A 23,146-nucleotide genomic window follows, 5' to 3' on the forward strand; every position below is an offset into this window, starting at 1 on the left:
GGGAAAAAATGCCCCCAGCCGGTCCTTCTCTAGCTCACCTCAGGTCACAGAGCGCCAGACAGACGACATGAAGGGGTGGGGGGAGGGGGGGAAAGGAGGGAGATTGAAGCAGGCAATACTTATCTGCACAGCATGCTCCCTCGATGTCCAGACCAGCAGGGATTCACCTCTTCAGACGTCTGACTCCAATCAAGGAGAGCAGTGCTCTGGTGGAGGGTAGGCAGCAGGTGTCCCAGCAGCTGGTGGGATGCCAGAGCTAACATGTCGAGTCTGGATCCACTTTTCTTCTGTGGGGGAATGGGAGGTAGCCAGGAACCTTCAGAAGACCGTGGCAGACCCTCCACAGGGGCCAGGAAAGCGCAATGCTGACCTGCGTCCCCATCTGAAACCAGAAAAAAATAACAAACAGGAGAAGAATAAATGTCAACCTCCTTGAACGGACACTAAGCAAAGACTGAAGTTCTCCTGGAGGTGCCTGGGGGTATAGCCCAAGGAGGAGGAGCTTCTTTTTTTGCATAGTGTCCCTCCTAGTAATATCTCTAAGCTATACCCATGGTCTGTGTCCCCCAATGGAATGAACGAGAAATTCCGCCGGTCCTACCAGTCCACAGCGGCAGTTAACCCCATCTGTGCTGCTGGTAGGACGTAAGGGAAGCTGAAATTACACAGCACCGCCGCTACGAGAGAAACAGCGCACCCCTTCGAGCAGCTGATCGTGGGGGGCCCGATCTGATATTGATGACCTAGTCTGAGGCTAGGTCATCAATATCAGGAGCCTGGACAACCCCCTTTCACATGGCGATGAGTGCAGTATACAAGTTATCCTCTGGATGAGCCATCAATATCAGATCGGAGGTGGTCTGACCCCCCCCCCCCCTCCCTTGGGATGGAGCTCATTCGCTTCAGTGGGAGCAAAGCTGCAGTATCCATCTCCATCCACTACACAATGGATGGAACAGAGTGGTACCGGCGCCAACATCCGTCGCTGGAGCTAATGTAGAACAGCGGGGTGTTGGAGCCCTGCCAATCTGATAGGCTAGGCCAGGAATGCCCAACCTGCGGCCCGCCATCTGTTGCAAAACTACAACTCCCAGCATGCCTGGACAGCCTACAGCAGGGCATGGTGGGAGTTGTAGTTTTACAACAGCTGGAGGGCCGCAGTTTGAGCATCCCTGGGCTAGGCCAAAAACAAAAATCTTAAAGGCGCCATATACCCAGGAGGACTGGCAGAGGGCAGATTTGACATGCTGCTGGGAGATCTGCACATGGATCCATCTCTGAACCACACAGGTCCAATCCTCACACGATACTTACAGTCCGTGCTGATCTCCAAGAACAGAGAACAATTTACCACATCTAATCCTATGGTCTCCCATAAGATAAGCGGCGCCATAGGTGTCTTGACATCCACTGATCACCCTAGCCAATACACTTGCAGGTTCTGCACCTGGACACTGCACTTCCACTTGAAGGAGCTTTGCTGCAGTCCCATGTACACTGGAAGAGGCCGCAGCCTACAGTATTATTTCAGAACCAGTGGGGGCCCCAACAGTCGGACCCCTGCCGATCAGACGCTTATCTCCTGCTGATGGAGCCATGGGACATGTCGTATTATAGACGTTTACCCTCAGCCTATACATTGTATAATAAGAAAAAATATTGCAGTTTTCTAATATTATTTGATTCAATTCCTCACTGTTTTCAAGATCTTTGCTCGCTGTCAGTGAATGGAAACCCACCTATCAGTCTGCAGGAGAGAGACAGCATTAGTCCGTACTGATACATTGTAGCAAACCCTCAGCTAGTGGTTCCATTTACTGACATCAAGCAGGGATAATAATGTCTTTGTTCCCCATAGCAACCAATCACAGCACAGGTTTTATTTTTCAGTGTTCGGTTGCTAAAGGCAACAAAGACTCACTATTTAATGAACACCCCCCTCACACACATTAACCTTCACCTCGTGTTTTCATGGCTGCATGTTTCCAAAATACTAAGGAACTACAACTCTCACTGTACCACAAATAGCACTTCTTCTCTTGCTCCTACGAGTAGCACCCGGCGTCGTCCGTTGCTATGGTTTCTACAGCCAGACCGGAAGTCACGCTCGCGGCCCGGCGCTTACTTTCTGCGTCACTTCCTGTCTGTGTCAACTAGCCTGCAGCATAGTGCCTGCTGGGAGTAAAAGTCTGAGACTAGTCACGTGGTTCGGCCCGGCGGCTCTCGGTCAGTCATGCTGGGAGTGCTGAGCAGTTTCCAGCCGCCCGCTGAGGGGGTGAGGCGGCTGCAGACCGGGACTGAGGCGGTGCTGAGCGGTCAGCGGCTGGGCACCGGTACCCTGTACATCGCCGAGAGGTGAGGAGGGCGGAGGCTCCGGGCTGAGTCTGCCACCTGTCATTCCCTGTATTGTCTTATACTGCCCCTATCTGTTCCAGGGAAAGCTGGCTGACAACCTGTGTGGCCGCAGAAGAGTTGTCAGCAGCCTGTGTGTCTATATGAGCGCATGCCCAGGTACTGCTGTGTGGCCGCCATATCTGGTCACCCAGCTTTCCCAGGAACAGATAACTGAGAGCCAGACCCTTGTATCTTATGGTCACTGATGCTGCAGACCCTCCCGTGACTACTTATTTTGTGTGTTTATTTTGTCATTTCTTGTCTCCTAGTCGGTTGTCGTGGCTGAACGGCTCCGGCCTTGGCTTTTCCTTGGAGTATCCGTCCATCAGCCTGCACGCCATCTCCAGGGACACCGCCGCCTACCCGGAGGAGCACCTCTATGTGATGGTGAACACCAAGCTGGCAGGTGAGAGGAGCACAGCACACAACATTGCTGACCCGCTGGGCCGTGTTCACACAGGTGTCCGAGGCCTGCCTTTATCAGGATCCATAATAGAGGAATTCTGCTCTATATAGAGAGTGCAGCTCTGGAGTATAATACCGGATGTAACTCAGGATCAGTACAGGATAAGTAATGTATGTAGACAGTGACTGCACCAGCAGAATAGTGAGTGCAGCTCTGGAGTATAATACAGGATGTAACTCAGGATCAGTACAGGATAAGTAATGTATGTACACAGTGACTGCACCAGCAGAATAGTGAGTGCAGCTCTGGGGTATAATACAGGATGTAACTCAGGATCAGTACAGGATAAGTAATGTGATGTATGTACATAGTGAGTGCAGCTCTGGAGTATAATACAGGATGTAACTCAGGATCAGTACAGGATAAGTAATGTATGTACACAGTGACTGCACCAGCAGAATAGTGAGTGCAGCTCTGGAGTATAATACAGGATGTCAGGATCAGTACAGGATAAGTAATGTATGTACACAGTGACTGCACTAGCAGAATAGTGAGTGCAGCTCTGGAGTATAATACCGGATGTAACTCTGGATCAGTACAGGATAAGTAATGTATGTACACAGTGACTGCACCAGCAGAATAGGGAGTGCAGCTCTGGAGTATAATACAGGATGTAACTCAGGATCAGTGCAGGATAAGTAATGTAATGTATGTACACAGTGACTCCACCAGCAGAATAGTGAGTGCAGCTCTGGAGTATAATACCGGATGTAACTCAGGATCAGTACAGGATAAGTAATGTATGTACACAGTGACTGCACCAGCAGAATAGTGAGTGCAGCTCTGGAGTATAATACAGGATGTAACTCAGGATCAGTACAGGATAAGTAATGTAATGTATGTACAGTGTGACTCCTCCAGCAGAATAGTGAGTGCAGCTCTGGAGTATAATACAGGATGTAACTCAGGATCAGTACAGGATAAGTAATGTATGTACACAGTGACTGCACCAGCAGAATAGTGAGTGCAGCTCTGGAGTATAATACAGGATAAGTAATGTATGTGCTGTGGTTCGTTATGTGATGAGTGGGTTTTCTTTTCCTTGCAGACAGCGATGCAAAAGAAGCAAAGATGAAAGATGAGGGAGAAGACAATGGGGAGGAAGAAGATGATGATGATGATGACGAGGATGATGATGATGATGAGGAGCCCATCACAGAAATCCGGTTTGTTCCTGAGAATAAATCTGACTGTACGTATCCCATTCTTGGCCTCAGACTGTGTGATGTTTTCTTGTGTGACGTACGAGCTCCTGTGTCTTTGTTCCAGTGGGGGAGATGTTCTCCGCCATGTGTGACTGCCAGGCCCTGCACCCCGATCCAGAAGATGCGGATTCAGACGATGACTTTGAAGGAGAAGAGTACGATGTAGAGGCACATGGTGAGCGCCAACTCTTTTTGTAATTGGTGGCAGATTTATGAAGGTGCCTTTAAAAAATAAAAACGGAAAAACATTTCTTTCGCGTAGCAACCAATCCCGCAGCTTTTGTCATCAAGAGCAGAAGAAGAAATTAAATCTGCCGGTGATTGCCAGTTACTATCTGGTGGTTTCAAAGAGAATGAATGGAGCGGTGAGCGCTTGTGTGACCTGTCCTGCCATCAGACTGGGACCTGTGGTGGGGATTCCAGAGGTTGGCCCCTCACCGATCAGTTAGTTTTGGCGGATCTCAGCAGGTCTGTGCGCCAGAATCTGATTTCGGGTGTAACTTGTGGCAGAGAATTTCTGAGGCCCCTCTTTATTTTTACATGTGGGACGCACAGCATAAAAGGGCAAGTCAAACATTTTAGTGAAAATTGGGGCTTGTGCAAAAACATACAATTTTCCTATGCCAGAAAGCTTGCATCTTCCTTTGTACACAGCTCAAAAAAATAAAGGGAACACAAAAATAACACATCCTAGATCTGAGTTAATTAAATATTCTTCTGAAATACTTTGTTCTTTACATAGTTGAATGTTTTGACAACAAAATCACACAAAAATAAAAAAAATGGAAATCAAATTTTTCAACCCATGGAGGTCTGGATTTGGAGTCACCCTCAAAATTAAAGTGGAAAAACACACTACAGGCTGATCCTACTTTGATGTAATGTCCTTAAAACAAGTCAAAATGAGGCTCAGTAGTGTGTGTGGCCTCCACGTGCCTGTATGACCTCCCTACAACGCCTGTGCATGCTCCTGATGAGGTGGCGGACGGTCTCCTGAGGGATCTCCTCCCAGACCTGGACTAAAGCATCTGCCAACTCCTGGACAGTCTGTGGTGCAACGTGACGTTGGTGGATAGAGCGAGACATGATGTCCCAGATGTGCTCAATTGGATTCAGGACTGGGGAATGGGCGGGCCAGTCCATATCATCAATGCCTTTGTCTTGCAGGAACTGCTGACACACTCCAGCCACATGAGGTCTAGCATTGTCTTTCATTAGGAGGAACCCAGGGCCAACCGCACCAGCATATTGTCTCACAAGGGGTCTGAGGATCTCATCTCGGTGCCTAATGGCAGTCAGGCTACCTCTGGCGAGCACATGGAGGGCTGTGCGGCCCTCCAAAGAAATGCCACCCCACACCATTACTGACCCAATGCCAAACCGGTCATGCTGGAGGATGTTGCAGGCAGCAGAACGTTCTCTACGGCGTCTCCAGACTCTGTCACGTCTGTCACGTGCTCAGTGTGAACCTGCTTTCATCTGTGAAGAGCACAGGGCGCCAGTGGCGAATTTGCCAATCTTGGTGTTCTCTGGCAAATGCCAAATGTCCTGCACGGTGTTGGGCTGTAAGCACAACCCCCACCTGTGGACGTCGGGCCTTCATATCACCCTCATGGAGTCTGTTTCTGACCGTTTGAGCAGACACATGCACATTTGTGGTCTGCTGGAGGTCATTTTGCAGGGCTCTGGCAGTGCTCCTCCTGTTCCTCCTTGCACAAAGGCGGAGGTAGCGGTCCTGCTGCTGGGTTGTTGCCCTCCTACGGCCTCCTCCACGTCTCCTGATGTACTGGCCTGTCTCCTGGTAGCGCCTCCATGCTCTGGACACTACACTGACAGACACAGCAAACCTTCTTGCCACAGCTCGCATTGATGTGCCATCCTGGATAAGCTGCACTACCTGAGCCACTTGTGTGGGTTGTAGACTCCGTCTCATGCTACCACTAGAGTGAAATCGCCGCCAGCATTCAAAAGTGACCAAAACATTAGCCAGGAAGCATAGGAACTGAGAAGTGGTCTGTGGTCACCACATGCAGAACCACTCCTTTATTGGGGGTGTCTTGCTAATTGCCTATAATTTCCACCTGTTGTCTATCCTATTTGCACAACAGCATGTGAAATTGATTGTCACTCAGTGTTGCTTCCTAAGTGGACAGTTTGATTTCACAGAAGTGTGATTGACTTGGAGTTACATTGTGTTGTTTAAGTGTTCCCTTTATTTTTTTGAGCAGTGTACTTTATCCTTGTGCTGTCTTCAACACCTCTGCATTCTGTCAGTGATTTGAAACTTTCTTCATTGCCTTCAGAGACTAAAAATCTGTGCAGACTTCTTTCTGCTGGGGTTTTGCTACTATTGAGTCCAGTTATAAGAAATCGTTGGTGTGTGTGCTCAGTGCATCGGAATCGCGAGCCCCTCCCCTGTCTTGGCGGTTTACTGCCACGTATCAGTCCCGAGTTCCAAGTTGCTTATTTTGCAGAGGTTTTTCTAGATTGGTTACCACTGTAGCAAATGCTCAGCTGTGAGAAGTGTCAGCTCTGGGTGTAGTCAATAGCGTTTTAACTCACTGCCGGCAAGCTTGAAATTGAAACGGAATTCACGAAGCCTGGATTCACGCCTTGTGACTACGCCTCACGCGTTTTTACCTGGATATTTGGCGTGACACAGCCAAGCTTGGGGAAGGCTCCAGGTGGGCCACATGTAGCTAGGCCTGCACTGTGACTTTGGTTGCATACATCTCATGCGATTTGTCAGCAGCTTGCTGTTGCGCCGAAGACAGAGGGGTTTCCATTTGGCTGCAAGTCGAGTATAATTTAGGATTTGCAACGCCCATTAGACATGTCGCGGTTTCCTCTGGAGTCTACATCCAGTTTTATACACTGGTATATAGCACTCCCTGTGCCACCCTGACCTCGCCTGCCGCCTTGTCCCGCCTGTAGTCGTTCAGATCCCGGCTCTCGCCTCCAGATGTCTTGCACTTTATCTACTTTACTGAATTGGCTTAGTGCAGTGATCGGCTGTAATTGGGATTTGTCGCGTATAATAATCTCCAGGAATTGCAGGTCGGAGTCTGTCGAAGTCCTGTGGATATTAGCGTTGTAGGTTTTAAAATCGCTAAGCCCTGATCAAAAACGTGAGGGTGGGAGTACAAACTGCCGTATACCGTAGGTACCACTCAATAAATCACTGACTCCTAGGAAGAGCCGTCTGGTCCACTCCATAGAACGATAATTAATATTATAATAATAATAATAATAATAAGTGTCATTTAAAGGGAACCTGTCAGCACCAATATGGACCATAAACCGCCAGCAGTGCCTTAAAGATGTTAACATCCGGCTTCTAATGATGTTCTTGTGTAAGATGTCTGAGGCGCGAGATCGCTGTAAAACAACTTTTATTCCCCCGCGGGTCGTATGCAAATGAGGGTTCCTTGTTTCGAGTCTAGGTAAGCCCGCCCCCTCCTTTGTTAGATTGACGATCCGCAGCGCGGCCGAGATGGCACAAGTCTCGCGCATGCGCAGTGCGCCGCTGAAACCCGGCTAAGGCTCCATTCACATGTCCGTGGAATGGGTCCGCATCCGTTCTGCAATATCTGGAATAGGTGCGGACCCATTCATTCTCAATGGGGCAGGAATGGATGCAGAGAGCACACTATGTGCTCCCCGCATCCGCATTTCCGGAGTGCGGCCCCAATCTTCCGGTCCGCAGCTCCGGAAAAAAATTGCGAACAAGAATAGGCAGTTCTATGTGGGTGCCGGCCGGGTGTATTGCGGATCCGCAATACACCACTGAGGTGTGAATGGACACTAACAGCGGCAGCCGGAGACAGGATCTCGCCTAACCAAGGAGTGCACCGCGCATGCGAGAGACTTATGCGAGCCCGGCCACACTGCAGGCTGTCAATCTAACAAAAGAGGGGACGGTTAGGGGGCGTGCTTACCTTGACTCGAAGCAAGGAAGCTCATGCAAGATTTTATCTGTAGAGACGTTTTTAGGCAGAGCTGAGGAGCTTGACTCAGAGAAAATATGACTCTTCTCTGGTCAAGCATGTAAGATAGGACTCTTTTCTGTTAATTAGCATAAAAGGCGGAAAAGCGTTATAGGGCGATAAACTAGGACAGGTTAGTCCTGAGAAGATTACGGGTTTGGTTTTATATGTCAGAACATGGTGACAGGTTCCCTTTAAGTTCTTACATAGAGAAATATAGAGACCCATCCAATAATTAGTATGTACAGTTGCAAGAAAAAGTATGTGAACCCTTTGGAATGATATGGATTTCTGCGCAAATTGGTCATAAAATGTGATCTGATCTTCATCTAAGACACAACAATAGACAATCACAGTCTGCTTAAACTAATAACACACAGAGTTAAATGTTACCATGTGTTTATTGAACACACCATGTAAACATTCACAGTGCAGGTGGGAAAAGTATGTGAACCCTTGGATTTAATAACTGGTTGACCCTCCTTTGGCAGCAATAACTTCAACCAAACGTTTCCTGTAGTTGCAGATCAGACGTGCACAACGGTCAGGAGTAATTCTTGACCATTCCTCTTTACAGAACTGTTTCAGTTCAGCAATATTCTTGGGATGTCTGGTGTGAATCGCCTTCTTGAGGTCATGCCACAGCATCTCAATCAGGTTGAGGTCAGGACTCTGACTGGGCCACGCCAGAAGGCGGATTTTCTTCTGTTTAAGCCATTTTGTTGTTGATTTACTTCTATGCTTTGGGTCGTTGTCCTGTTGCAACACCCATCTTCTGTTGAGCTTCAGCTGATGGACAGATGGCCTTAAGTTCTCCTGCAAAATGTCTTGATAAACTTGGGAATTCATTTTTCCTTCGATGACAGCAATCCGTCCAGGCCCTGACGCAGCAAAGCAGCCCCAAACCATGATGCCCCCACCACCATACTTCACAGTTGGGATGAGGTTTTGATGTTGGTGTGCTGTACCTCTTTTTCTCCACACATAGTGTTGTGTGTTTCTTCCAAACAACTCATCTTTGGTTTCATCTGTCCACAGAATATTTTGCCAGTTCTGCTGTGGAACATCCAGGTGCTCTTGTGCAAACTGTAAACGTGCAGCAATGTTTTTTTGGACAGCAGTGGCTTCCTCTGTGGTATCCTCCCATGAAATCCATTCTTGTTTAGTGTTTTACGTATTGTAGATTCGCTAACAGGGATGTTAGCATATGCCAGAGACTTTTGTAAGTCTTTAGCTGACACTCTAGGATTCTTCTTCACCTCATTGAGCAGTCTGCGCTGTGCTCTTGCAGTCATCTTTACAGGACGACCACTCCTAGGGAGAGTAGCAGCAGTGCTGAACTTTCTCCATTTATAGACAATTTGTCTTACCGTGGACTGACGAACAGCAAGGCTTTTGGAGATACTTTTATAACCCTTTCCACCTTTATGCAAGTCAACAATTCTTAATCGGAAGCAGGCAATGCTTCTTGTGAAAAGCAAACCCAGAACTGGTGTGTGTTTTTTATAGGGCAGGGCAGCTGTAACCAACACCTCCAATCTCATCTCATTGATTGGACTCATTTGGCTGACACCTCACTCCAATTAGCACTTGGAGATGTCGTTAGTCTAGGGGTTCACATACTTTTTCCACCTGCGCTGTGAATGTTTACATGGTGTGTTCAATAAAAACATGGTAACATTTAATTCTTTGTGTGTTATTAGTTTAAGCAGACTGTGATTGTCTATTGTTGTGACTTAGATGATCAGATCACATTTTATGACCAATTTGTGCAGAAATCCATATCATCCCAAAGGGTTCACATACTTTTTCTTGCAACTGTATACCCCCAGGGATGTGGCTGTCTGATATTGCAATATTTGCAGCAATACACTTCTTTTGCTTGATACATACTAATTATTAGCTGTTTGGGAGGGGTCTCTATCTTTCTCTGTGTATAAACTTTGACACTTTTTATTGGTTTTCATTATTATATTTATTGTTAATAAAGCTTCATTATTTTTATATGGAGTGGACCATATGGTTCTTTTTAGGCGTAAGGTTTTAAAATCAAGATGTTTGCAGATCAGCCGACGTTGTGGCATATACAGATCTGTAATAGGAGCTGAAACCATAGTACAGCTCTGTGCAAGTAAAAAAAAAAATCACATGCAGGAATAATCTCTGCTTTCTTCTGGTCCTTACCGCCTCCATGACTAATAGGATTGTATCCTGTGCTTTCTCCAGAACAAGGACATGCTGACATCCCCACGTTTTACACCTACGAGGAAGGCTTGTCCCATCTCACCTCTGAAGGTCAGGCCACTCTGGAGAGGTTAGAAGACATGCTGGCCAACTCTGTCGCCAGTCAGCACACCATGGCCGGGGTCCGCGTTGAAGGCTCGGCTGCGGATTACGAAGGTAATCTCAATGACTGGGACCGTAAGATCTGATCAGCATTGGGTTATATTGAGCAGCACCTTATTAGCAAGCTTTGAGGGATTGATGTGATTTACTGGGTTTGGATGTATGTTCTGTTGACACCTGCATGATCAGAAGGGCAGCCACGTCTTTAGCCCTACTGTAATGGCGAGGATCAGAGGAACCCTCTGGTCTCTGCCGTTTAACCATTTGAATGCAGCCTCTTCTCAGGCCTGTGTCCTCACGTCATTTGGTCTCATAGCCTTTGTACCATTCAGTCCCATTCAAGTGAATGACATTGAGCTAATCCAGACTGAGAGTGATATGTCCACACAGTAACTCCTTGTTCTGTTTTCTAGATGGCATGGAGGTGGAGGTGGCGCCCGCCGTGGCCGGACAGTTCGAAGACGCAGATGTTGAACACTGATGGGTAGGTAGTAAAGCTCCGTGTAAGTTTTAGGCTGGTCATACACATTAGACACCCCGTGCACATGCACACACGAATCAGGTGAGTGCATGTTCTGAATGTAGAGAGCAGAGTAAACCTCTGCCTGAAAACAAAAGGATCGGGCGTATTGAAATCCAACTTGCCTGATCCTTATCTTCCCTGACATCTGCCGTCAGGAGGCCACCATGGCAGGTACATCACATACACCATCCTAGCCAGTCGGCAGCTCTAAAAAGGATCATGCGATGCACTTGTAACCCGTATAAAACCAGCTCCAGTGATTGTAGATAAAATGGTATTTAATGTATAAAGCTAAATATATTTTACGTATACAGATATATAAATGGAGTAAACCTAAAAATACTTCCCATGTTACAATTCCCTGCTATATCCTCAGGTACAAGAGGAACGGCCGTGAACGGCTCCAATCACTGTGCGCCTCCGACACAGCATCATTTCATTAGACTTCAGTCATTCCAGTGCTCCGTGGACGCTCCACGCCGCTTCATGAGCAACAATTTCCCTTTTAGACCTGAAATAACCGTAGCTGCCAAGTGTGGATCTCGGTGACCCCCCCCCCCCCCCCCCCCTCCAAATGATACCAGGCGCCTCCGTTAGAGACCGTAGAGCACTAGGACCGTAGTCTCCAGTCTTGTGGCACTGGATTTTCTGCTTTTGTTTTTCTGATAACCTGCCGGACCTTTCTGACCCCGTGCGCATTTAATAGGGATTTTGGACTGGAAAACGGCGAGCACTTCTCACTAGATCCTGACAGTATTTGTAAGACTTCTTAATATTGTCTAATAAACTAGGTTTTTGTATCAAGTGCCGTCTCGCTGTGATATCTACACATAAATACGGCTGTGCATGAAGTGCCCGAGCAGGTGACGTGGATGTGACCGCAAGGGGTTAATTTAGTCCTCCTCCCATCACACTCCACGCACCCCAGATTTATGCTGCCTCCACCTACTAATTGTGGCCAATAAGCACCACAAACACGCAGTCAGACAGAAAGACACTCTGTAAAAGGCGGGGGATCCATAGAGCAGACAAGGAGGGAACATTTTAATGCCAAAAAGGGTCCAATGCTTACAAAAATAAAAAAAAAGCAAAAAGGGAGAAAAAGACTGTAAAATGTAACTTACAAGATATAAACCTTCTGTTCCCTTAAAGGGGTTGTCCCATCACTAGGATATGCCCTCAATGTCTGATAGGTGGAACCAGTAAAGTGACGGCAGGCGCACCGCCCTCCATTCTTTTCTATCAGGCTTATGAAAATAGCCAAGCGCGCCACTAGGTTATTTTCAGCACTCCCATAGATATGAATGGAGAGCGGCTGTGCATGCGTGGCGCGCCCTCAGTCACTTGGCGGGCTCTTTTCTAAGGATAAGTTCAGGTCCCAGAGGTGGAACCTGCACCTATCAAACTTTGGGAGCATATCCTAGCGATATGCCCCCCAATGTACAAGATGGGACAACCCCTTTTAAGGGTAGGAGGAAATTAATGGCACTCTCATTCAGACCTGGGCTGAACCTCCACCATTCATATGGTCAAGCCCATGCATGACCTTGGCTCAGGTTTTTTGGGCCACCCTTCTGGATCATTATTCCCATTCTTTGTCTGTGACTGGGCAGCAGATTATTAAAGGGGTTGTCCAGCTAATAATATTTTACATTTGTCAAACTAGCCCTTGGATCTGAATACATTTGTAATTGCAGGTAAATAAAAAATATAGTTACTGAGTTTTTCAATGAAATCTATCTGTATAGCGCCACCTGCTGTTTTCTCTTTTTCTAATTTCTCTGTCCTGCTCGCTGAGAGGGAAGCACATGCTCAGTAGTTCCATCCTTCAACTGCCACCAGCTGCAGCAGAAAGGGCACACCCTCCTGAGCTGCCAGCATGAAATAGATCTAGCAGAGCAATTGGAGCAATGAATGGGGAGATCTCTGGATCCATGTGAGGTACAGGGCTGGTTCGAGCTTTGCATCCCTGAGTCCCGATTCAGCGCAATCATTGTGCACGTAGAGTCCTTCCCCTTTATACTTAGAAACTGTCTACAGTAAACCCCAAGTGGACAGTTTGAGAATTGCAGGTTGGTATGTGTTTGTGTATGGAGGATGATTTTTTATTTTTTTGCCCGCTTTGAGGCACAATGGAAAAACCTCACAACTAGTAAGACACTTAAGCATCGAGGCCCCTGAGTAATGGTAACTGCTGCGAGACAGACTGAACAGCCAGACGTACAAGCAATTAAGGAATATTGTGTGTAGGTCCCTTGTGGAGGCTCGTTCTTACCTGGCGGCTCCCCATCACCACTCACGTGGTTCCTATGGAAGAAGGTGGTTGTTGTGAGACAGGTACCGACCCTTTTCTGTCAGGGGTATGGAGAATTTTTTTTTTGGTCTGAGACTTCTAAAATGTCAGGAGAAAAACATGTGCCTAAAATTAAAAAGGTAACAAAAATATTGCAAAAAAAAAAAGCTGAATGAGGCCTCAAAATCACAAGTGGCAGTTTTTAATTATTTAAATACTGCTGATTTTCTGCAGCATTTACAGTAACAGAAAGATGGATGAAATTTTACGAAAAATGTCATCCACACTGTCAGGTATTTTACTCAGTAGCCAGGTTCTCGTCACTGGTTTAACCCCTTGTCTACCAATTTGGCTCCCACTGACTCTCCTGGGTCTGGCCCTGCTTGTTGACTACTCTTCTGTACCCTCTTGGTCATTCTGAAAAGTCTGTTACCTGTGAGCTTGCACCTGTTTTCTGCTGCCTTACTCCAGGGACGTAACATGGCTCCCTAGCAGCGAAGTCTATCCAGCCTTGCAGTGGGCTCTGGTTTTTGAGTTTTTCTGGCGAAACGCTGCGGATTTACTACTAGCAAAAGTGGATGCGATCTTACGAGATCCCACACGCTGGGTGTAAAATCTGCAGAGTAAATTGGCCTCCAGATATGTTCAAGAACCACAGTAGACATTCCACTTAGGGAATGGCCACAAGGGCTCATGCACACGGCCGTAGCAATTTTTCCGCAGATTGTGGATCCACAAAATACAGATACCGGCTGTGTGCGCTCTGAATTTTGCTGAACAGAATGTCCAGTCCATAATAGAACTTTCCTATCCTTGTCCGTAATATGGACAAGAATAGGACACGTTTTATTTTTTTGCGGGTGCAATTATGGATGTGGACAATGTTGTCCGTGTCTTCTGTGGCCCCATTGAAGTGACTGGGTCCACATCCGACCCGCAAAAATATGCGGATTGGATGCGGACTAAAACAACGGTTGTGTGCATAAGCCCTAACACAAAGCCGGGCTCCTGCCAATCCCAGCCTTTGTGTCTAAGATGGGGTTCCCATGGGCACCCTACAATGCATTTGCCTATGGGTTACCATAGCAGCTGAGGTCTAACAAATGCCTCGCGTCTCATTGGTCTAGGCCTGTGCCACTATTAGACTGCAGAATCTGCCGTCTGAATGTGGCCGGTGCACTCACAGCTTTAGCCCCACTGAACGACTAGTGCCAGAATCCTTGCCAAATTCCACAGACGAAAGACTCGGGCCTAAAGGATAATCAAAGAAAAAATAAATCACCATGTAACGTTTTTTTTTTTTTGTAAACTTTATTACACTAATGAAAAGAAGAGCCCTTTCTCTTGAGTTGTGCTGTGACTTTTCCTCATTGACTTTCTGTAGATCTCAGCTAAGGCCACGTTCACACGTCCATCATGACATCTGTGACGAGATGGTCCGTGTTTCACCTGTGAAGAATATGTGTTTGGTCCATATGTCTGTTTTTTGCCCCTCACCGCTGGGCTGAAAATTAGCTTCCAGAGCATTTCCTGCCATGGCCCAAAAACAGACAACATCCATGTTGTGTCCGTGGTTTTCACCGACCGATAGACTATAATGTGCGTGAACGTGGTCTCAAACAAAGCTAGGCCAAGCTTCTGTGGTGTCACCATGGACCTACCATCTGTGGGAAATCACTGGTGTGTGGATGCAAACATTAAAGTCAATGGATATAGGAGCGGTCCGGGGAGACCATGGCCAGAACACGTCCGAGATTCACTGACATCTAAGAGAAGCCTAAAGATGATCTAGTATAAACCAGGCATGCTCAACCTGTGGCCCTCCAGCTGTTGCAAAACTACAACTCCCAGCATGCCCGAACAGCTGTCAGCCTACAGCAGGGCATTGTGGGAGTTGTAGTTTTACAACAGCTGGAGGGCCGCAGGTTGAGCATGCCTGGTATAAACACCAGCCAGCCATATAACATTAAAGGGGTTCTCTGGGATTTACATATTGATGATCTATCCTCAGGAGAGGTCATCAGTATGAGATTGTTGGGGGTCTGACACTCGGCGCCCCTGCCGATCAGCTGTTTGAAGAGACCACAGTGCTCTACGGCCTCCTCCTCCTATGGCCTGACAACTATCCCGCTGGATATGATAGAAAGGTGTCAGGACACACACGGCCTCTCAGGGTGCTGTGTATGGGGCTGGTCGTCAGAGCGCCCATACTGATCCCTGTCCATCACCCAAAGCTCCTACAATGGGCAGGAGAATAGACCCTCAGTCCTGTGACCACACCGAATATACCTAGTAATTGGATATAGTATATACTGAGATTATTCAGTGATATTTTCACCCACTGAGCTGTCCGTACGGCCGGAGGCCATTTGGTCATTGTGCATTTTAAAGATTCTCAGTAGAGGAAGGACACATGTAAAGCTGGTGGACAAGGCTACGTTCTCCAATGTGTGCTCCATTAGTCCAGTGTGCCTCCAGCTGTTGCAAAACTACAACTCCCAGCATGCCCGGACAGCCTTTGGCTGTGCGGGCATGCTGGGAGTTGTAGTTTTGCAACAGCTGGAGGCACACTGGTTGGGAAACACTGCGGATTAGTCTGTCCTGTCAGAGGAGACTACTGGAGTACACTGTATCTGGCATAGCTGGGCACTGCTGGATCCCCATTGACTATAATGGGATACGGCGCATTTCCGGTGCAAATGCTGCAGACTGCCGGAGCACACATGAGAGATGTGAACGTAGCCTAAGCAGCGAGGCAGGATTCAGGGGCGGACTAGGAACTTGAAGTCGCCCTGGAAACCTAAATGTTGCCCCATGTTGTGGGTGGGTCCAAACTGACAAAAGGCGGGCCAACAAAACTGTAGTGCATCACAAAATACCACCACCCTTGGAGCAGTATAAGGCTAGGTCTGCACGACGACCTTTGTGGCGCAACAATTTTTATAATGGCAGTCTATGGTGTTGTAGTGCGACTGTCGCAGTATGTTGTAGTACGACACCATAGACTGCCATTATAAAAAGAACCCGATGCTCCTACATGAATGTTGAGAACATCAGATCATTTTGTACCTGGTTGGCGGCTGTGAGAACGGCTCCGGCACCCCCCTGGGGAGTGTCCCTGGTGCCTTGCGGTGCTGAGGTTTGAATCCAACCAAGGACAACATCTGCATGCAGTATTTGTTTTCCTCAGGTTCTCCGGTTTCCTCTCACACTCCAAAACCGTATACATACAGTCAAATTGGCTTCCTATGCAATGGACCCTCGTGTATGCTCAGATCAGGTCGGGAGCATGCTGGGAGTTGTAGTTTCACAACAGCTGGAGTGCTGGAGGTTGCTGATCCTTGCTGTAGGCCATGTGAAGCTCTCGTTCTTTCCCTGCTAACCCTGGACGAGCACACTATATTATCACACCAGACTTTGTATAGGTACATATAGATATTCATAGGTGCGTGAGTCTCCATATGTGCTGGATGTGAGTTGGTTAGCAGTGTAGATCCAGTAGACGGTATATACAGTTGCAAGAAAAAGTATGTGAACCTTTTGGAATGATATGGATTTCTGCACAAATTGGTCATAAAATGTGATCTGATCTTCATCTAAGTCACAACAATAGACAATCACAGTCTGCTTAAACTAATAACACACAAAGAGTTAAATGTTACCATGTTTTTATTGAACACACCATGTAAACATTCACAGCGCAGGTGGAAAAAGTATGTGAACCCCTAGACCAGGCATCTTCAAACTGCGGCCCTCCAGCTGTTGCAAAACTACAACTCCCAGCATGCCCGAACAGCCTATAGGTATCAGCCTACAGCAGGGCATTGTGGGAGTTGTAGTTTTACAACAGCTGGAGGGCCGCAGTTTGAGGATGCCTGCCCTAGACTAATGACCTCTCCAAGAGCTAATTGGAGTGAGATGTCAGCCAACTGGAGTCCAATCAATGAGATGAGATTGGAGGTGTCGGTTACAGCTGCCCTGCCCTATAAAAAACACACACCAGTTCTGGGTTTGCTTTTCACAAGAAGCATTGCCTGATGTGAATGATGCCTCGCACAAAAGAGCTCTCAGAAGACCTACGATTAAGAATTGTTGACTTGGATAAAGCTGGAAAGGTTTATAAAAGTATCTCCAAAAGCCTTGCTGTTCATCAGTCCACGGTAAGACAAATTGTCTATAAATGGAGAAAGTTCAGCACTGCTGCTACTCTCCCTAGGAGCGGCCGTCCTGTAAAGATGACTACAAGAGCACAGCGCAGACTGCTCAATGAGGTGAAGAAGAATCCTAGAGTGTCAGCTAAAGACTTACAAAAGTCTATGGAATATGCTAACATCCCTGTTAGCGAATCTACGATACGTAAAACACTAAACAAGAATGGATTTCATGGGAGGATACCACAGAGGAAGCCACTGCTGTCCCAAAAAAACATTGCTGCCCGTTTACAGTTTGCACAAGAGCACCTGGATGTTCCACAGCAGTACTGGCAAAATATTCTGTGGACAGATGAAACCAAAGTGGAGTTGTTTGGAAGAAACACACAACACTATGTGTGGAGAAAAAGAGGCACAGCACACCAACCTCAAAACCTCATCCCAACTGTGAAGTATGGTGGTGGGGGCATCATGGTTTGGGGCTGCTTTGCTGCATCAGGGTCTGGACGGATTGCTATCATCGAAGGAAAAATGAATTCCCAAGTTTATCAAGACATTTTGCAGGCGAACTTAAAGCCATCTGTCCACCAGCTGAAGCTCAACAGAAGATGAGTGTTGCAACAGGACAACGACCCAAAGCATAGAAGTAAATCAACAACAGAATGGCTTAAACAGAAGAAAATACACCTTCTGGAGTGGCCCAGTCAGAGTCCTGACCTCAACCCGATTGAGATGCTGTGGCATGACCTCAAGAAAGCGATTCACACCAGACATCCAAAGAATATTGCTGAACTGAAACAGTTCTGTAAAGAGGAATGGTCAAGAATTACTCCTGACCGTTGTGCACGTCTGATCTGCAACTACAGGAAACGTTTGGTTGAAGTTATTGCTGCCAAAGGAGGTTCAACCAGTTATTAAATCCAAGGGTTCACATACTTTTCCCACCTGCACTGTGAATGTTTACATGGTGTGTTCAATAAAAACACGGTAACATTTAATTCTTTGTGTGTTATTAGATTAAGCAGACTGTGATTGTCTATTGTTGTGACTTAGATGAAGATCAGATCACATTTTATGACCAATTTGTGCAGAAATCCATATCATTCCAAAGGGTTCACATACTTTCTCTTGCAACTGTATATATATTACACACATTACTGGCCGCAGTGTCCTCTGTGTAATGTGTTGTATATTTGCTGTGTGCTCAGTATTTTTTATATATAAGTATCTGCGAGGGCGGTATGTTACCCCTGGGGGTGTGTCCTCTTACTGGAGGGGGTGAATAGGAGACAATGGCCTAGAGATGGAGGCGGCCGGGTCTGTTAGTTCATGTTCTGTGGAAGGCCGGGTGTGCGTGTGTCATCTGGATGCACTATGGGAAGGAGACTAGCAGGAGGAGGCAGGGTCCTGGCATCATGTGCATGTGACACGTGCCCCCACAATGGCAGTGCCCTCCTTCAGCAGCAGGATCATGCCCCGTCCATACTACAGAAACATGAAAGAGATGGAGGTGGTGACGTGTCTTCAGATCTCAGTCCGATCATGGAGGCTGTACCCGTCTAACCCCTTGTGCCAGGTACCAGACATGGAGTGGGGTCTGTGCCTTAAAGGGTCAGCGCTGTTTTGGTGGCCAAAGGAAACTACTGCTGATCCTGCGTCACTACATCCCTTTAGGACATTGGTGTAAGTGATATATATCGATTATTGCAGGCCTGGCAGGACCATAAAACAATGAAAGCAAAAGTAAAAATGCTAGGAAAAAAAATGACCAGTTCTTAAAGGGGCCTCGTCACAGATCTTTCACATTTACTATATCTCCCGGGCTGCCTAATCGTACTAAATTACAGGTAAAGTAATTAAATGTCAGCAAGCAAATGACCCGCTACATAGAACATGAGCTTTATACAGTCCCTTCCAGCAGACGTGTCCACAAGGAGTGAAGTGGGTTAGGGTACGGTATATACCAGAGGGTGTTTACTAGTCACAGTATATACCGCTGGATCACCACATATTAGGCACAGTATATACCGCTGGATCCCCAGATATCGGGCACAGTATATACCGCTGGATCACCAGATATCGGGCACAGTATATACCGCTGGATCACCAGATATCAGGCACAGTATATACCGCTGGATCCCCAGATATTAGTCACAGTATATACCGCTGGATCACCAGATATCGGGCACAGTATATACCGCTGGATCACCAGATATCAGGCACAGTATATACCGCTGGATCCCCAGATATTAGTCACAGTATATACCGCTGGATCACCAGATATCAGGCACAGTATATACTGCTGGATCCCCAGATATTAGGCACAGTATATACCGCTGGATCACCACATATTAGGCACAGTATATACCACTGGATCCCCAGATATCGGGCACAGTATATACCGCTGGATCACCACATATTAGGCACAGTATATACCGCTGGATCATTAGATAATAGGCACAGTATATACCGCTGGATCACCACATATTAGGCACAGTATTTACCACTGGATCACCAGATATTAGGCACAGTATATACCGCTAGATCATTAGATAATAGGCACAGTATATACCGCTGGATCACCAGATATTAGGTACAGTATATACCACTGGATCACCAGATATCAGGCACAGTATATACCGCTGGATCACCAGATATTAGGTACAGTATATACCACTGGATCACCAGATATTAGGCACAGTATATACCGCTGGATCACCAGATATTAGTCACAGTATATACCGCTGGATCATTAGATAATAGGCACAGTATATACCGCTGGATCATTAGATAATAGGCACAGTATATACCGCTGGATCACCAGATATCAGGCACAGTATATACCGCTGGATCACCAGATATTAGGTACAGTATATACCACTGGATCACCAGATATTAGGCACAGTATATACCGCTGGATCACCAGATATTAGTCACAGTATATACCGCTGGATCATTAGATAATAGGCACAGTATATACCGCTGGATCACCAGATATCAGGCACAGTATATACCGCTGGATCACCAGATATCAGGCACAGTATATACCGCTGGATCACCAGATTTTAGGCACAGTATTGTTGTGGCAGGCCAAGGGTCAGCCACGTGATGATCGTTGCCTCGTGTTCAGGTGAATGACGTCGACGAAGGAAAATGACAGAAGTCTGAGTATAGTTCAAAACCTTGTCAGGAACCCAACATGAAAGTGTCTTGGACCCTATATTTATACACAGTTCAAAGGGTGTAACCCCTCAAAGTAAAACATGATTGGTTTAGGCTGCATTCACACGTCCGTGGTGTGTTGCGGATCTGCAAATTGCGGGTCCGCAACACACCAGCCCGGCGCCCCCATAGAAATGCCTATTCTTGTCCACAAGCTGCGGACAAGAATAGGACATGCTCTATCTTTTTGCGGAGCTGCGGACCCAAAATCGGGGCCGCGCTCCGCAATTGCGGCTGCAGACAGCACACTGTGTGCTGTCCGCATCCATTCCGTCCCCATAGAGAATGAATGGGTCCGCACCCATTCCGCCATTTCAATAATGGCTTTTGAATCCATCTATTGATTGGTTAGTATTTTACCAGTTTCACTTTAGCAAAAATGTGTTAACTAATGAGTTTAGGTTTTTTAGCAAGAGATGCTAATTTTGTTAGTAGTTCGACAAACCTTATCTTATCTTAACACACAGTTCACTTCTATAGGTTTTTAGCTTACGCTTGTTCTTTTCCAAATGTCACCACAATATATCACGTATACAGAGAAAATTAAAACATCTTATGAATTTTATATCCACTTTCAGAAAAGCTGGATAATTTCCTTAACCGTATATACCGCTGGATCACCACATATTAGGCACACTATATACCACTGTTTACCAGATATTAGGCACAGTATATACCGCTGGATCAGCAGATATTAGGCACAGTATATCCCGCTGGATCAATAGATATTAGGCACAGTATATACCACTGGATCACCACATATTAGGCACAGTATATACCGCTGGATCACCACATATTAGGCACAGTATATACCGCTGGATCACCACATATTAGGCACAGTATACACTGCTGGATCACCAGATATTAGGCACAGTATATACCACTGGATCACCAGATATTAGGCACAGTATATACCGCTGGATCACCACATATTAGGCACAGTATATACCACTGGATCACCACATATTAGGCACAGTATATACCGCTGGATCACCACATATTAGGCACAGTATACACTGCTGGATCACCACATATTAGGCACAGTATATACCACTGGATCACCACATATTAGGCACAGTATATACCACTGGATCAGCAGATATTAGGCACAGTATATCCCGCTGGATCAACAGATATTAGGCACAGTATATACCACTGGATCAACAGATATTAGGCACAGTATATACCACTGGATCACCACATATTAGGCACAGTATATACCGCTGGATCACCACATAATAGGCACAGTATATACCGCTGGATCACCACATATTAGGCACAGTATACACTGCTGGATCACCAGATATTAGGCACAGTATATACCACTGGATCACCAGATATTAGGCACAGTATATACCACTGGATCACCAGATATTAGGCACAGTATATACCGCTGGATCACCACATATTAGGCACAGTATATACCACTGGATCACCACATATTAGGCACAGTATATACCGCTGGATCACCACATATTAGGCACAGTATATACCACTGGATCACCAGATATTAGGCACAGTATATACCGCTGGATCAACAGATATTAGGCACAGTATATACCGCTGGATCAACAGATAATAGGCACAGTATATACCGCTGGATCACCACATATTAGGCACAGTATATACCGCTGGATCAACAGATATTAGGCACAGTATATACCAATGGTTCACCACATATTAGGCACAGTATATACCACTGGATCACCACATATTAGGCACAGTATATACAGCTGTTTACCACATATTAGGCACAGTATATACCGCTGGATCACCAAATATTAGTCACAGTATATACCGCTGGATCAGCAGATATTAGGCACAGTATATACCGCTGGATCACCAGATATTAGTCACAGTATATACAGCTGGATCAACAGATATTAGGCACAGTATATACCGCTGGATCAGCAGCCTTTAGGCACAGTATATACCACTGGATCAGCAGCCTTTAGGCACAGTATACACTGCTGGATCACCAGATATTAGGCACAGTATATACCACTGGATCACCAGATATTAGGCACAGTATATACCGCTGGATCACCACATATTAGGCACAGTATATACCACTGGATCACCACATATTAGGCACAGTATATACCGCTGGATCACCACATATTAGGCACAGTATACACTGCTGGATCACCACATATTAGGCACAGTATATACCACTGGATCACCACATATTAGGCACAGTATATACCACTGGATCAGCAGATATTAGGCACAGTATATCCCGCTGGATCAACAGATATTAGGCACAGTATATACCACTGGATCAACAGATATTAGGCACAGTATATACCACTGGATCACCACATATTAGGCACAGTATATACCGCTGGATCACCACATAATAGGCACAGTATATACCGCTGGATCACCACATATTAGGCACAGTATACACTGCTGGATCACCAGATATTAGGCACAGTATATACCACTGGATCACCAGATATTAGGCACAGTATATACCACTGGATCACCAGATATTAGGCACAGTATATACCGCTGGATCACCACATATTAGGCACAGTATATACCACTGGATCACCAC

The 23,146-nt window shown here is 46.4% G+C and overlaps 1 protein-coding gene and 1 long non-coding RNA gene across 3 annotated transcripts; both read left to right on the forward strand.

Annotated features, from left to right (window-relative positions):
- The first annotated feature begins 2,155 nt into the window (after positions 1-2,155).
- CLNS1A (chloride nucleotide-sensitive channel 1A) lies at positions 2,156-11,725 on the forward strand. 2 transcript variants are annotated; one of them, XM_040426414.1, is made up of 7 exons: positions 2,156-2,355; positions 2,664-2,800; positions 3,909-4,052; positions 4,130-4,240; positions 10,254-10,451; positions 10,811-10,881; positions 11,297-11,725. In XM_040426414.1, exons 1-6 carry the CDS (start codon positions 2,234-2,236, stop codon positions 10,876-10,878), a joined length of 780 nt encoding a protein of 259 aa, XP_040282348.1. In that variant the 5' UTR covers positions 2,156-2,233; the 3' UTR covers positions 10,879-10,881; positions 11,297-11,725. The 2 variants fall into 2 exon arrangements, with proteins under 2 accessions (XP_040282348.1, XP_040282349.1); XM_040426415.1 differs by having other exon boundaries at positions 2,158-2,355; positions 10,278-10,451.
- Positions 4,351-6,372, forward strand: LOC120996490. The gene is made up of 2 exons (XR_005777792.1): positions 4,351-4,711; positions 6,294-6,372. It is a non-coding gene; the product is annotated as an uncharacterized LOC120996490 (long non-coding RNA).
- Positions 11,726-23,146: the final 11,421 nt, after the last annotated feature.

Source organism: Bufo bufo, chromosome 3 (genome assembly GCF_905171765.1).
Source record: "Bufo bufo chromosome 3, aBufBuf1.1, whole genome shotgun sequence".
Lineage (NCBI taxonomy): Eukaryota > Metazoa > Chordata > Amphibia > Anura > Bufonidae > Bufo > Bufo bufo.

Excerpts from the sequence above, each read along its gene's own strand:
- CLNS1A (XM_040426414.1), top strand. The coding sequence starts at position 2,234 with ATGCTGGGAGTGCTGAGCAGTTTCCAGCCGCCCGCTGAGGGGGTGAGG. Across the intron at positions 2,356-2,663 it reads ACCCTGTACATCGCCGAGAG|TCGGTTGTCGTGGCTGAACG; the intron begins GTGAGGAGGGCG and ends CTTGTCTCCTAG. Across the intron at positions 10,452-10,810 it reads CTCGGCTGCGGATTACGAAG|ATGGCATGGAGGTGGAGGTG; the intron begins GTAATCTCAATG and ends TCTGTTTTCTAG.